Raw genomic sequence first — 16,743 nt, 5'->3', positions numbered from 1 at the left:
CTCTAATCTCTGCCCTCCCTCATCAGGCACGGCTCCGGTTTTACGATTTTTAAAAGCACAAGTGAACCTCGCCGTCGGGAATTTGGCCCATCGGAGGCAGAGATTTGCGGAGGACCCGGAGAGTACTGGGCCAGGCCCGCTAACGATATGCCACTGGCATCGCAGTTGAGGCACAGGCGATTCTCCACCCAATCGCATTTCCTGATTCCGGCATCAGCCGACCGAGAATCCCTCCCGCTGTATTTAAATGTAACCGTCTGATTATTTTCTATTATTATAAAATGCTGTCTTCACAAAAGTGTTTTATGAGAAAGAAAGTGTAGAAAGTAAAATGTGTGCAGGCTAAGTAGAGTTCAAAGTCAAAGAGCATGATTTATGCTCAGTATTTGACTTACGACATGGATCTCATAACACACAACTTCAGGTGTTCTTAATTTGAAACATTCATAGCATAATATTTTTTTCACCTTTCTCTTATGTATTAAATGGAAGTTGAGCTAGTTTAAATGCATTTAATTGATTTTCTCTTCATAATAACATGTGTGCCTACTGTGATCTCTGGTGTGAGGACAGAATTAATATTGCATGTTTTCATGGAATTGAAAAATAAATACATCTGCCAAGTAGCAGATTTAAAAAAATATACTTTCTCAAAATATAGTTTTACTGCACTTCCCTACTGACAAATAATAAACTATCTTAGAATGCTGAAAATAAATTACAAACTTGATTATATGATTAACCATAATGCCCAAAACATCATTTTCATTCTTTTGTTGTCAGTAATATGTAGTCTAACAAGTTGCTTTATTACTTTGTGTATTTTTTCCTATTTTGGGACAACAAAGTTCTCTGCCAGGGAGGAGACAGAACACAATAATTGTCAAGGTTCCTGGCCATGAAGATAGCCATACTGAAGATGTTGAAAGTGGATCTGAAACAAGTGACACCATTTCGAATAGTGGTCAGTCAGGTGGTCAGAACCTGGCACCAAATGTTACGCTCATTACATTGAACTCTGAAGGTAGGCATTATGATGTCTAAACTTTGGAAGAAAAATCACTGTTGAAAGTAACAGTTTGTATAAATAGTTTGTGACCTGTAAAATTAGCTATTTAATGAGTAGAAATGCTGGTTTTCCGTGCCATGAGTTGTTAACAGTTTGTTGGAAAGGTTTCTCAGTGCATGTGGAAGATCCCCCAAAAAACTGTTGGCTCTCCTGTAGCAGTGAGCACAGTAAATTTCAAGATATGGTCACTTTCTAAAATAAAAACAAAACCTGGAAATATTCTACAGGTATGGCAGCATTTGTGAGAGAAACAGAATTAATGTTGCAGGTCTGTGAATTTTCAGCAGTCACGTTCTAACATGTCTGATGTCTTTGTGTTGGCTCTTTTTCTCTTTTGCATCTTTCTTTATTTTCTTCTTCCCTTCCATTTTGGAAGTTGTCTGTGGTGTGGTGAGAAAGGAGATATTAGCAGTTGCAGGCTGCAAATAGGGTTGGAGCTGGAGGCCCTCTTCCTGACGATTTTTTCTCCCGGTGGGTCCCCTATGTTTTTATTTCCCACTGCTGATTCATTCTCCTCCAACCTCCTTCGTTTCACCACTCCCCAACTTTTCTACTTGGTAAAAGCGCTTAATCTTGTCTGCTCCCTTCTCCTTTGCTGTGCTGTTACTCAATTTAACCGTAACTCTCTTTCCACTCTCTATTGTTCCTATTTGTTCCCTGAAGGATGGGTACTGTGAGGCCAAAAACCTACTTATTTGCATCCTGTTTTATCCTTCCTAGCTCTCCCATGCACCCTTCTGTCTGTTTCCATCAAAGGATTTGTTTATTTTTGAAACTCGATGTGCTTTTTCAGGAAATAAATCAAATTACAGTGAGCATCTGAACATGCAGATTCGGATCAGGATTGGCACCCGACTCCACCTAGAAATACCTGGACACTTTGTTCCAGATGATCACACCTCATAGAATAGACTTGTTTGTTTTGGTTTAGTACCATCGCTGCCCTTTAAGAGCTGGTAGAGTGGGTTGAGCAACGTGGCCATTCTGGGTATACATTTTCCGTAGTAGTTAACCAATCCAAGAAAGGAGCAGAGCTCCGTTGGGTCACGAGGGATGGGGGCCTGTCGGATTGCCCACACCTTGTACTCCACCAGGTGGAGGCCCCAGCTCTTCACCCCATAACCCAAGTAACCCAAGGTGAGGGACAGGAGGATGTGACCTTGGCTGAGACATGTAAAAGGACTTAGTGTATGGGAGTGGAGGAGACACAGACTTTGCAATTGTCTACCAGGTTTGAGGTGCTTGCAACGTGTGTGGATAAAAGCGAGGTCTGCAGGGTGGGTGAGCAGACTGGCTTAGCACCATGATACACAAAGTCCTTCAAGTGGGGGGAGCAGAAAGGAATGTAGTAGTAGTAGGGTGCAGTATAGTGAGAGAGATTGACGTTGCTCTCTGCAGCAAAGAATTCTCGAGGTGGGGGGGTTGGTGGGGGTCCAGGTATGTTCAATGTAAGTACCAATGGCATAGGCAAGACAAGGAAAGAGCTTCTATACAGGCAGTATGAGGAGCTAGGCACCAAACTAAGAAGTAGAATTTCAAAGGTAATAATCTCTGGATTGTTACCTGAGCCGTGTGAAAATTGGCATGGAGCAAATAAGATTAGAGAGATGAATGCATGGCTCAAAGATTTGTGTGGGAGATGTGGATTCTGCCTCGGCGTTAGTGTGAGGAGCACCGACTTCGACTGGTCGAAGTGTGTCAGTAGTTTGTTTGATGATAGGCGTCGCTTGACCTCCTGGAAGTCCTTCTGGCGCGAGGGGCCCCAGTACCATCGCTGCCCTTTAAGAGCTGGTAGAGTGGGTTGAGCAACGTGGCCATTCTGGGTATACATTTTCCGTAGTAGTTAACCAATCCAAGAAAGGAGCAGAGCTCCGTTGGGTCACGAGGGATGGGGGCCTGTCGGATTGCCCACACCTTGTACTCCACCAGGTGGAGGCCCCAGCTCTTCACCCCATAACCCAAGTAAGAGACCGCCGGGGCACGAAAAACGCATTTCACCCTTTGGAGACAGATGCCGGCCTGTTCAAACCGCTCAAGAACTTCGGCGAAATTCTCCATATGTTCTTTTTCGGAGGCTCCTGTAATTAGGACATTGTCGAGGTATATGGCCACTCTTGGCAAACCCCGTAATATGTTTTCCATGACTCACTGGAAAATCGCATTGGCTGAGGAAACCCTGAACAGCAACTGGGTACTCGGATAGCCTCCTATGGGTGTTAATCGTTATGAATTTTCGGGACTGCGGAATCAGCACCAGCTGCATGTATGCGTGGCTCATATCTAGCTTCGTAAAAGTCTTGCCACGCGGAACTTATACACTAGACCGGGTAACAGTCGAGGCGGGTTACCCTGTTCACGGTCATTTTGTAGTCACCACAGAGTCGTACGGATCCGTCGGGCTTCAATATCGCGACCACTGGTGCAGCCCAATCCGCGAAGTGGATGGGGCTGATGATGCCCAAATGCTCTAACCGATCCAGTTCATGGTCGTCTTTGGGGCACATTGTATAAGGTACTGGGCGGGCACAAAAATACCAGGGTTGAGTGTTCACGTCCACACTGATAGTGGCCATTGCTCCTTTAATGGTATCAAGGCCATGATCGTGATAAATGGCAGAGCAGGCTCGAAGGGCCAAAAGGTTTCTCCTGCTCCTATCTGTGTATCTATGTTCGGGAGCTGGAGCATCAGAATCCTCATCGATAACCCCCAACAGCGACAGATTGGATGTGATGCTGCTATCGTTGCCCAGGAGCTCAAGCTTTTGACTTTGACATCACCACCTGAAGCGAGACAGGGCAGGCAGGGAAAGACCAGCTCAAGGAACAAGTTGGCGGTTACTCTTTCTTCTGGAAAGGCAAACTAGAAGAAGATCGATGACGTCGCGGGGTTGACTTTGCCATTAAAACAATCTAGTTGGCCATCTCAGAAACTCCCCTTTCAGGATAAACAAATGCCTTATGACTCTTTGGCCCACCCTAGCCCAGAACCAGTTTGTTATACTACTGAATGAGTACGTAGACCCCAGCACTGGAAGTTACCAACGTGTTCAAAGAGGAATTTTACTCCAGCCTTGAACCATCTTGGCCTGTGTCCCAATGGACGACAAGCTGATTCTCTTTCGCGGCTTCAATGCTAGAATTGGAAAAGGCACATACCTGTGCGAGGTGTAATCGGCAGAGGGCGGTAGGAAAATCCACAACGAAGCTTTGGACAATGTGGACCACGTCCCCTATCTTGGGAGCCTACTCTCAATAAGGGCAGACGTGGGCAACTAGGTTCAACAGTGTGCCAGCACAGCCTTCGTTTGTCTGGGGAAGAGAACATTTGAAAACCAGGACCTCAGACCCAGCACTGGGTTAATGGTATGTAGTACAATAGTGATGCCCGCCCTCCTACACGGCTGAGAGATGTGGACTACGTATAGCAGGCACCTCAAATTGCCACTAATGCTGCCGCCACAAGATCCTGCAAATCCATTGACAGGATAGGTGCGTTAATATCCGTGTTCTACTCAGGCCAACATCCCAGCATCGAAGCATTGACCATGTTCAATCAGCTCCAGTGGGTGGGCCACATTGTCCGCATACCTGACACAAGACTTTTGAAACAAGCGTTCTACTCGGAGCTTTAACACAGTAAGCGCATCCCAGGAAGGCACAGGAAATGCTTCAAGGGGACCATCAAAGCCTTTTTGAATGAGTGCAACAGCTCAACAGACAACTGGAATCCTTAGCCCACGTTTGCCCAAATTGGAAGAAAAGCATCTGGAAGGAGCTGAACACCTCTAGTTTAATCGCTGAGCATCAACATGGGAAGGAGCGCTTGGAAACCTTGGCACCCCACCCACCCGTTCCTCTAGCCATCATCTGCTCTGCCTATGAGAGAGACTGTGCATTGGACTCCTCAGTCTCCTGAGAACTTATTTTTAGTGTGGAAGCAAGTCATCCTCTACTCACAGGGAGTGCCTAAGAGAGACGAGAGAGAGAGTGATGGACATTTTAGGGGATACTTCAGAATATACAGATACATTCCAAGAAGAAAGAAAAATCCCAAGAGGAGTACCCCGTAGTTAACCAAAAAGGTTAAAGATAGTATCAGACTGAAAGAAAAATCATTTAATTGAGCAGAGATGGGTGGCAGGTCAGAGGATTGGACAGAATATGAAAAACAGCAAAAAATGACTAAGGTTAATAAGGAGGGAAACATTTGAGCATGAGAGAAAGCTAGCTAGAAATATAAAATATGAAGATGAAAAATGCTTCTATAGATATTTTAAAAAGTAATGAGTTAACAAAGAGAGCATTAGTCCTATATAAAGTGAGTCTGGGGAAAAGAAGGAGATGGCAGATGAATTGAACATTGGTCTTCATTATAGAGGATGCAATTAACATCCCAGAAATAGCTGTAAACCAGGAAATGGAAGAAATGGAAGATCTCAAGAAAATACAATCACCAAGGAAGTGGTACTGGGCAAATTGTTGGAGCTGCGGTCTGAAAAATCCCCAGGTCCTGATGGATTTCATCCCAGGGCCTTAAACAAAGTGGCTAGTGAGATAGTTGATGCATTGGTTTTAATTTTCAACATTCACTAGATTTGTGAATGTTCCATCAGATTGGAAATTAACCAATAAAATTCTTGATTCAAAAAGTGAGGGAGACAAAAAGCAAGAAATGATAAGCCATTTAGATTAACATCTTTAATAGAAAAATGTTAGAAGCTATTATTAAAGAGATTATTGCACGGCACTTTGACTTCCCCTGGGAGGAGGTGGGAGAGGCAGTCAGTGCTGCCAGCCTCATAATGAGGAGAAAGCTAATGGTCCTGAGGGGTGGGTGTCACTAGTGAGGCCTCTGCTCTGAGAGGGGCTGTGTGCCTGGAATGGTTCCAAAGGCCACGGTGTAGGTATCCACTGACCTGGTGGGTCAGTGATTGAGCATAGCCAAACCCATCCCCTTGATTCTGCTGGGTTATGAGGGTTTCCAAAGGGGCGGCTTGGGTGGGCACCTACATCACCAGAGGCCCTCTGAATATTTACAAAACACAGCGAGCAGCCAACAGTGTGAACAGCTAGGAGCTTGTAAGTAGCACCAGAGGCGAGCATTTAAATCACATACCGCAGCAATGCCAATCTGCGCCAGGCCACCCCGTATCTACGGACTTGGCACCAAGTTGTTCCCCCCCCGCAGCCCAGGCAGACACCCCATCAGCAAGCCAAAAGTTTTGAGAAATTTTTTACCCTCTCGCTCCCCTTCAACTTTCCATGGTGGTTGGAGAGGGAGAAGCTAGAATCAGATGTACCAGAATTACAATTGAATAAAGGTAACTACAAAGACATGAGGGAGGGGTTGGCCAGAGTTGATTGGAAGGGGAGCCCAGCAGAAAAGACGGTGGAACAGTAATAGCAGGAGTTTTGGGGGTTACTCAGGAGGCATAACAGAAATTTATCACAAGGGTTAAGGGGAGGGCGAGGCAACCATGGCTGACCAGGGAAGTCAGGAACAGCAGAAAAGAAAAAGCATATAATGTGGCAAGGATTAGTGAGAAGCCAGAGGATTGGGAAGCCTTTTAAAGAAAGCAGAGGACAATTAACAAAACTAAATTGCCCCTTAATTGGAAAAGAAGAATTGAGTACTCCAAATTTATTTTAAAAAAGACATATGTGCCGGGGGACTTATGGCCATGCATACATTTAGGTTTCTCCTGAACCTTACTCAGACACCCATATAAACAATTGAGTCTATTCGCACCTGTCGCCCTGTTGGCTTGTCCTTGCATGCCCTTATCAACTCAGTGGGCCTGCCATGCCTTCAGATCAAGACGTGCATAATACAGTAACCACTTGTGGTCCCAGACTTTCTTGTCACGTCCTTCACAAGAACACTCCAGCTGTTTAGGGCTCAATAACCTATACGACTCGCACCAGGTTTAAAGCGGGCTGTCAGCGACATGCACCGCATGTCTTGCCTTGCAGAAATGGTGTTGTGTACCCGTCCATCCCGATCCCACGTCCTGGCCATCCCCCCCCAACCCCACTACTCCCCCCGGCGGACAGAAGACCCCCGTCGAGCGTGACGGCTGTCGGCGACGTATGACGGTGTTGGACACTGTCCTCTCCCTCTCTCTCAGCAACCACAACGTCAGGTTCATGATTTGTCAGAGCGCATGTGGACCACGCATCGGGAACTTGGCCCATTGGAGGCGGAGAATCACAGGTGGGCCCACTAACGATCTTGGCATTGGGAGCAATTCTCCACCTGATCGCACACCCCGATTTCGCCATCGGCCAACTGAGAATCCCGCCCACTGTCCCTGAAAGACTCTGATTATTTATCATGGGAAAAAAACATGCTTTCCAAGTAAGAGTAATTAAGCAGTTTTAAAGAGGCTGGAAACCTGGTTTCCAGGGGCTGGTTTAGCACACTGGGCTAAATAGCTGGCTTTTAAAGCAGACCAAGGCAGGCCGGCAACACTGTTCAATTCCCGTACCAGCTTTCCCAAACAGGCACCGGAATGTGGCGACTAGGGGCTTTTCACAATAACTTCATTTGAAGCCTACTTGTGACAATAAGCAATTTTCATTTCATTTTTCAACCTCTTGACCCTGGAGGACTATGTGCATTTATGGCGGGGGGGGGGGGAAACATGCCTGGAAAAATGCTAAAATGTTCATTTTCGTTTACCGTTTGATTACAAGAAGGTCCAACTGCTTGTGAAAAGAAGACAACAGCCTTTTTACAGTCCAGAGACAGTCCACAGCCGGAGTGAATACAAGTGCCCCAAGTTATTCTACATGGCGAAGTGGAGTAGCTGCAAGTGTTTCCCAGATTAGCACCAAGAGTACAGCTGTATTACCACAGCGCCATTTCAAGGACTCCACCATCTTTCCTTTTCCCTTGAACCATTGACTTTGATCTTTGGCAGAATTCCTCTTTTTATTTTCTTTTTTAGGGTGTGTGCATGTGATGGTGTGACTTATGATATCTCAAAAGAGAAATTACTATACTTTCATAGTTCATACTGCAAGTTCATGAAAGTTTTGCCTTTCTAATTGACGAGACTGATTTTATAATCTAATAAATTTGTTGTTTCTTGAAAGAAGCTCTTTTAATCTGGGGAACAGTAGGGAAGGAAAACAGTTAACCATTTTGATGAGTGAATCCAACCTGTGGAGTAGTGGAGTTAGTCAAACTGTTCCCTCCTCCCATCCTGGTCATAACAATTTGTAATGTTGAATTTTATCCCACTGGATAATGGGGGAGACCATGGCATAGTGGTAATCATCACTGGACTAGTAAACCAGAAACTTGGGGACCTGGGTTCGAATCCCACCACTGCAGATGGTGAAATTTGAATTCAATAAAAATCTGGCATTAAAGTCTCATGATGACCATGAAACCATTGTTGATTGTCGAAAAAACCCATCTGGTTCACTAATGTCCTTTCGGGAAGGAAATCTGCCATCCTTACCTGGTCTGGCTTACATATGACTCCAGACCCAGAGCAATGTGTTTGACTCTTAACTGACATCTCAAGGGCAATAAATGCTGGCCCAGTCAGCGACACCCACGTCCCATGAACAAATAATAGTAAGATAATCTAATTTATAAATTAATTCATTCTGCTGCTTGATTCAGCTAGAATTGTTCAAAGAAAGGCAAGGTGGGGTGGAATGAAGAGATCTTGCCTATATCTCATATAGCCATGCTATTTTCAAGCCGTTAGTGTTTTTAACAAATGGTTCTGAAGGTGGTTGTGGTTGCGTTTCTAGCTTTTCAGATGTTACTTGAATCTTGAATGGCATCTCTTTTTACATGCAAGGAACTACACAAGATAATTTCTTTCTATCATAGTTGTGCCGATGCATGTTTATTTTCTTCGTGATTAAAAAGGTGAAAATGAGAGGTTACAAAAATTTGCTTCACATCATTCTTGTTGATTAGTGTCACAGTGTAAATTGATTGCCTCTACTAAGCAGATTGAGCAGACATCCTTACCAGACAACCAGAGTGTCTTTTGAGAATGCATTGCCAAAATGTTCAATGCAAAATACCTTGTTACAACAATGGCAAGTGGTAATGTATTGCAGTTCAGATGGAATGTACATCTGATGTAAATCCAGCCAGGTGTTTCTTTTTTTTGCAATGCTCTAATGTGTAGGACTGTCTGGTTGTCTCAGACTCCAACAATATTTAAACACTTGGATACTGAATTAGTTAGCCAGATGTGGGAGTTGGATCATGGCCAGAGTTTTGTTTCCTGATCTCTTTCCCATTTGGATTGTCCAAAGGAAAACATTAACCCCCTGCTTTTCTGTCCACTGTTTGTATGATGAAGTTTAACATTATAGCTCCCCCTCTCTTTCACAAAATTACCTAACAAAGAAAATTAGAATAATTTCAACTAGCTGCCTGGCTGCCTCCCAGATGGCCTCGATCCATTGCAGTTCACCTACCGCGGCAACCGATCCACAGCAGATGCTATCTCTCTGGCCCTACAATCAACTCTCGAACACCTCGACAACAAGGACACCGACATCAGACTGCTGTTCATAGATTACAGCTCCGCCTTCCACACCATTATCCCAACAAGACTAATAACCAAACTCTGCAACCTTGGACTTGACCCCTCCCTGTGCAGCTGGATCCTTGACTTACTCACTGACAGACTGCAATCTGTCAGGATAGGTAGCAACACGTCCTCCACAATAGTCCTCAACACCGGGGCCCCGCAAGGATGTGTGCTCAGTCCTCTACTGTACTCCCTGTACACACACTATGTGGTGAAATTCCTGGGGGTCACCACCACCAACAGTCTATCCTGGTCCACTCACGTTGATGCAATAGTCAAGAAAGCCCAACAATGTCTCTACTTCCTACGGAAGCTAAAGAAATTCAGCATGTCTGCATCGACTCTCACAAACTTCTACAGATGTGCCATAGAGAGCATCCTATCCGGCTGCATTGCAGCTTGCTATGGCAACTGTTCGGCCCAAGATCGCAAGAAACTACAGAGTGTGGTGAACTCAGCCCAACGCATCACACAAGCTTGCCATCCTCCCATTGATTCTGTATACACCTCCCGCTGTCTCAGAAAGGCAAACAGCATTGTCAGAGACCCCTCACACCCAGGCTTTGCCCTCTTCCAGATCATCTCATCAGTCAGAAGGTACAGAAGTCTGAAGACCCACATATCCAGACATGGGAACACCTCCTTCCCACAGTTACTAGACTCCTCAACGACGCTCCCTTGGACTGATCTGTTTCCTGTAAGAACACTATTCACGACGCCCAATGCTGCTCTTGTTTGGACTTTTTCTGCACTAACCAATCACTATTTGTTGATACACCACTGTCGATGTGCTCTGTCGATTATTCTTTTGTCTACTCTGTACGTTCCCTTGACTGCAGAAAAATACTTTTCACTGTACTTCGGTACATGTGACAATAAATATCAATCAATCAATCAATGTATGCACACAAAGGCGCGCAAACGCACAAACCTGTTTGTATTGAATGGTTGCGAGATTTTTCGGGTGGTAGCTGTATACTTCGAACAATGCCTCACCCCCAACATTTAAATACAATTAAAAATGACAAACTGCATCCATCACTTGGGCTCTAAATGATGCTGATATATTATTTGATCCTCTGGACAATTTGTCATACAAGTGCCTGGCAGAAGATTACCTAACCTTTCTCGGTGAAATGCTATTCAACAGGCAGCACCATAAAGAAGACTGGCAATGAAAATGACAAAACGTATGAAGAAATATTCAGTTGTGCAGCAGAAAAGTTAAACATTTTGAAATTGGTTGATGAGCTGACATATGAAAATTTCAGTCACTGATAGCAATAAGCCCACATAGGGTGATTTTGATGTACTACCTTCTTGAACAGTTTGGACTCTTGCCTTTATTGTATGGATTGCTTTTCTGGAAGTCACGAGCCTAATTGGCATTCAATTCCTCTCTGGCCAAATAGCATTAGAATAGTACCGTTGAAGCTCGAAGGAAGTTTTTGAATTTTACAGATGTAGTTTTGTCTGGTTGGTTCATATGTGCTTGTCTACTGGATCTTCACAGGCATAATGGGCTGATGTTAGGATACCTGACCAGACCCCAACATTTGTTAGGATACCGGACAAGAACCCCAAACAATTGTATTTCATTTGTGTAATAACTCCCACCAGACCCACAGGGACGACATGATTGATCTCCACTTGGGGCTTGTGGAATACAGGCTCCCCCGCTGAGGGGCAGTGGCCTAACAGCGGGGGCTCATTAAAATCCACTGATAAAACCCGTCAGGAAGGGAACTGGCATCTTCGGAAGGTCCCATCTGGGACTATTTGTACTTCCCGCTGCTTTGGGGCTTGTATTTACTTTTGAAATAAACCAATCTGCTTTGAACCTCTACGGGACTCGTGTGATTGTAATAATTTGTAAAACTGTGAGGAAAGGATACTTCACCCCAGGAGTGATGACTCTGACCAATAGGTCCTGTTAAACAAACTTTCAAACACAGAATTAGCCACAGTAACATCAAAGAAAAGAGCTTTACGATTGTCAATTAAACAGGGAAAAACTTAAACTTACTGTTTATACCTGCTACTAAGTCCAATTAAGCAACCCAATACAGTTCAGATGCCACTTATGCCACATATGCCATTGACTGGTTGGTGAGTCTTTCTCTTTGTGACTTTGGAAGTAAAATAAGTAAAGATTAATGGTATAAGTAACAACAAATTGAAATTCTAAATTAAATAAATGCTAATTAAATAAAATAGGGATATAGGGCCAGGCGATGTGTTGTAGCTGCAACATGTGGGAGCTGGTGGACATTGTCGCTGATGGAGAAGTAAATGTTGGTTGCTCGAGGAATTTTGGCTCAGAGTTAGTGAGTTGGAGTCTGAGCTTTAGACATTGTGACACATTAGGGAGGGGGAGAGTTACATAGTTGTAGTGCTTTAGACGGCAGTCACGTGCCTTAGACTAACTGTCTTAAATTCTGTCAATGGTCAGGACGGGAGGGTGTGACTGCAAGTGGTACAGGGATCTAAGGAATAGCGGTGCAGGAGCCTCAGCCCTTGTCCCTGTCCAACAGGTACAATATTCTTGCTCCTTGTGTGGACGAGTTAGGGGACTGTAGGGAGGGTGAGCAAACTGACCACGACATCGTGGTTCAGGGAGCCATTCAAGTAGGGGGGGGGAAGACAAATGTAGTCGTAGTTGGGGATGCATAGTCAAGAGAATAGACACTGTTCTCTGTAGCCAGGATTGAGAGTCTCGAAGGCTGTGTTGTCTGCCTGGCGCCAAGTTCAAGATATCTACTCTGGCTGGAGAGGAACTTGTGGTGGGAGGGGGGAAGATCCAGTGGTCATGGTCCATGTAGGCACCAATGACATCTGTGTCGGCAGTTTGTGGAGTTGGGCACTAAATTAAAGTACAGAGCCTCCAAGGTTATAATCTCTGGATTATTACCTGAGCCACGTGCAGATTGATAAAATTAGAGAGATGAATATATGGCTCAGAGTAGGTGTGAAAGAAGTGGATATCGGCTTGTGGGACATTGGCATCAGTACTGGGGAAAGTTGGGACAGTAACATCTGTGAAAGAAGTGGATATCGGCTTGTGGGACATTGGCATCAGTACTGGGGAAAGTTGGGACAGTAACATCTGAACCATGCTGTAACCAGTGTTCTTGCAGACCGTATGGTGAGGGAAGTAGAGAGGGCCTGTGGGACATTGGCATCAGTACTGGGGAAAGTTGGGACAGCCTACATCTGAACCATGCTGTAACCAGTGTTCTTGCAGACCATATAACGAGGGAAGTAGAGAGAGCTTTAAACTATAGAGAGGGGGTTAGCGTTGAGTTGCTTGGAAAATTTGGAAGTCAAAGTTAGAAGTAAGAGTACAGGTTAGTGATCAGTCTGAGTGTCAACAGCAGGTAGGGACAGATTATATTCCACCAAGGACTCCTACATGAACCCTAACTGGGAGAGGGGAGGGTTCCAAGAATGGAAGGTTTTAAAAAAAAAAAAAATCAAGGGTGTATGAGAAAGTGGATAGTAAGGGGAAACTTGACTGTTTAGTTTGACAAGCCGGGGCAGAAAAGTAAACAAAAATATGCAACACCGAGCAAATCCAGTGTAAAAAAACAAAGCTAAATGTTCTTTATCTGAATGCATGGAGCATTTGCAGCAAGGTAGATGGGTTGATAGCACTGGTTGCAAGATATGAGTATGATATATTAGCTATTACAAGGAGAAGAAGAAAATTTATGGAGTGCATCAGGGATTGCTTTTGGAGCAGTACGTTGTGGAATCTACCCAGGAACAGGCTACTTTAGATTTGGTTTTGTTAAATGAAGAAGGATTAATAAGGGATCTCGTGGTTAAGGATCCCCTCGGGGACAGTGACCACAATATGATCAAATTCCAGATACAGATTTTGATGGTGAACGCCGAAGATCCATAACCAGTGTCGTCAACTTAAATAAGGGCAATTATAATGGTGTGAGGGAGGAGTTGTCTAAGGTGAACTGGGTAAACAAGCTAATATACAAGTCAGTAGATGAGCAGTGGTGGATATTCAAACAGCTGGTCCATAATGCTCAGCAGGAGTTTATCCCAATCAAAAAGAAGGATTCCATGCAAAAGTTGCAAAGTCCATGGTTAACAAAGAAGGTCAAGGATAATGTTAAATTGAAAAGCAGAATATACCACGTCGCAAGGGATAGTGGTGGACCAGGGGACTGGAAACCTTTTAGGATACAGCAGCAAAAGACTAAAAAGCCCATAAAGGAGAAAATTAATTTTGAGAGAAAACTTGCATGCAATATAAAAAAACAAACAACAAAAGTTTATATGGATATTCAAAAAGGAAGCGGGCCGCTAAGGTAAATGTGGGACCTCTACTGAATTAGGCTGGTGAATTAATTACAGCAAACAAAGAAATGGTGGATGTGCTAAATACATTTTTTACATCTGTCTTCACTGTGGAAGACATTGTAAATATCCCGATTTGCCGATTTCAAATTATGTGGCAGAACTTACAAAAATCCCAATCACAAGGGATAGAGTATTAGAGAAACTGAAGGCGGACATGTCGTCAGGACCCGGATGAACTGCACACTAGGGTTTTAGTGGAAGTGGCTGCAGAGATAGTGGACCCATTGGTTAAAACGTTTCATAACTCGTTAAGTTCTGGGAGAGTACTCGAAGATTGGAAAACAGCCAATGTGACTCCCTTGTTCAAAAAGGGAGAAAGGCAGGGAGCTATAGGCCAGTTAGTTTAACATCTATTATTGGCAAGATGCTGAGTCAATAGTCAAAGAGGAAATAGCTAATCATTTAATCAAACCTATTCAACATGGTTTTATGAAAGGTAAGTCATGTTTGACAAATTTGCTTGAATTCTTTGAGGATGTAATAGGAAGAGTAGATAGAGGGGAACCTGTAGATCTGGTGTATTTACATTTCCAAAAGGCATTTGACAAGATGCCGCAGAAGAGGCTGGTGTATAAAGGAAAAGCCGATGGAATTGGACGAAGTGTGTTAGCATGGATTGAAAACTGGCTGTCACATAGAAAACAGAGTTGAAATAAGTGGGTCCTTTTCAGAGTGGAAAGATGTAGCTAGTGTAGTACCGCAAGGATCAGTTCTTGGCCTGCAATTGATCACTATTTACATGATTAACCTGGAGGAATGATCAGAATGTAAGGTTTCCCAATTTGCCGATGATATAAAAATAGGTGGAAGGGCATGTTGTGATGAGGATAATGTGATTCTGCAATTGGAAAAAGATAGATAGATTGGGTGATTTGGCAAAAACCTGGTTAATGCAGTTTAATGTGGGGAAGTGTGAGGTCATGCACTTCGGGAGGAGGAATTAAAGGGCAGATTATTTAACTGGAGAGAGACTACAGGCGAGTTAAGTACAGAGGGTTGTTGGTGTTCTCGTGCATGAATCATAAAAAGCCAACAGGTAGGTCCAACGTATAGTTATTGCAAAGGGGTTGGAGTTTAAAAATAGGAAAGATTTGTTGCAATTGTACAGGGTACTGGTGAGGCCTCACCTCAAATACTGCATACTGTTTTGGCCTCGGGTCCCCTTTCCTAAAAAAGGATATAATAACATTGGAGGCAGTCCAAAGGAAATCCACCAGGCTAATTCCTGGGGTGAGAGGGTATCAAGAGAGACTAAATAATCTGGATCTGTATTCCTTTGAGTTTAGAAGAGTGACCTTATTCAAACATATAAGATCCTGAGGGAGATTGACAGGTTAGAGAGTGAAATATTTTCACTACTGGGAGAGTCTTGAACAAGGGGACATAGCTACAAGATAAAAGGCCGATCAGTTAAAACTGAGCCTGCAGAACTGATGCCAGGAGAGAGGTTGTAACGTACCTGTCATAATATACACCAGTATATCATGGTGCAGATACACACATACTGATGGACACACAGCCGGACCAATCAACACACAACACCGCAGCCAATCACCAGTTAGAGCACACTCACTATAAAGACGGGGCATCAGAGTTCCCGCTCATTCGGATTGCAGCCTCCTGGAAGGACAGAGCTTACAGCACAGATCTTCACCATTTGCTGAGTGCATAGACTGGTTAGGACAGGCATAGGTATTTAGTTTAATCTAACATCGTGTTAACCCACAGTGAAAGTATGTTCAACAGTTTCTAACTTAATAAAATAGTGTTGCACTATTTTAAGTATTGGTGGCCTGTATGTGTTCCACGGATCCAGAGCACCCAACATATCAGGATACCAGGAGTTGAGGGATGTTGGAACTTCTTAGACCTCCCTGCAAGTGATCTGCCTTCCTCAAGGATACAGTCATCCTGCAAAATGGACAGCGTCCGCCCGTTGCCACCGCTCCATATCACCGGTAACCTCGGGGCCAACTGGAAGATATTCAAACAACACTTCCAGCTCTACCTTGAAGCCACAGACCGGGAAGATGCCTCAGACACCAGGAAGATCGCTCTCTTCCTATCCATGGCCGGGGAACATGCCATCCACATTTTCAATTCTCTCACCGTTGCTGATGATGAAGATAAATCAAAATTCAAGACGGTCCTCCTCAAGTTTGACACTCACTGCAGCATAGAGGTGAATGAGAAGTTTTGAGCGCTATGTATTCCAACAGCGTTTGCAGGGTAAGGATGAACCTTTCCAGTCCTTTCTCACCCACCTCCGCATCCTTGCGCAGTCCTGTAATTACGGGCCCACCTCCGACTCCATGATACGCGACCAGATCATTTTCACTGTTCAGGCGGACCCCCTACGCCAGCAGCCCCTCAAGGTAAAGCAGCTCACCCTAGCGACCGCCATCGAGACCTGTGTGCTACACGAACATGCCACTAGTCGGTATTCCCACATCCAAGCGGCTGAAACGGTGCGGCAAGGTCCCTACGAGGCAGAACGGGTCCAAGCAATCGAGCAACTCCAGGGCCTCAGCCTGGATGAGAGCGGCCATTTTGCGCGCTTTTCGTGGACTCCCACGCTTGTGCGCACCGAACGAGGGGACGGCGATGTTGACGAACGGACTGCGCAGGCGGGCACCACGTACGACCGCACCGCGCATGCGCGGTGGTGCAGCGAACCGACTGACGCTACAAAGTTCGGCAACTGGTTCCGCCCACTTAAAGCGG

General features: G+C 44.6%; 1 protein-coding gene across 5 annotated transcripts in view; it reads left to right on the top strand.

Moving 5' to 3' along the window:
- banp (BTG3 associated nuclear protein) overlaps positions 1-16,743 on the top strand; it is a 314,498-nt gene that overhangs the window by 142,851 nt on the left and 154,904 nt on the right. For all 5 annotated transcript variants that reach the window (XM_072518077.1, XM_072518074.1, XM_072518076.1 and 2 more), the window contains one exon: positions 849-1,024. In XM_072518077.1, the coding sequence (XP_072374178.1) occupies positions 849-1,024 (176 nt within the window). The remainder of the gene's footprint in view (positions 1-848; positions 1,025-16,743) is intronic.

The sequence above is a fragment of the Scyliorhinus torazame genome, chromosome 10 (assembly GCF_047496885.1).
Source record: "Scyliorhinus torazame isolate Kashiwa2021f chromosome 10, sScyTor2.1, whole genome shotgun sequence".
Taxonomy (NCBI): Eukaryota; Metazoa; Chordata; class Chondrichthyes; order Carcharhiniformes; family Scyliorhinidae; genus Scyliorhinus; species Scyliorhinus torazame.
This window is presented reverse-complemented; position numbering and strand designations above follow the sequence as displayed.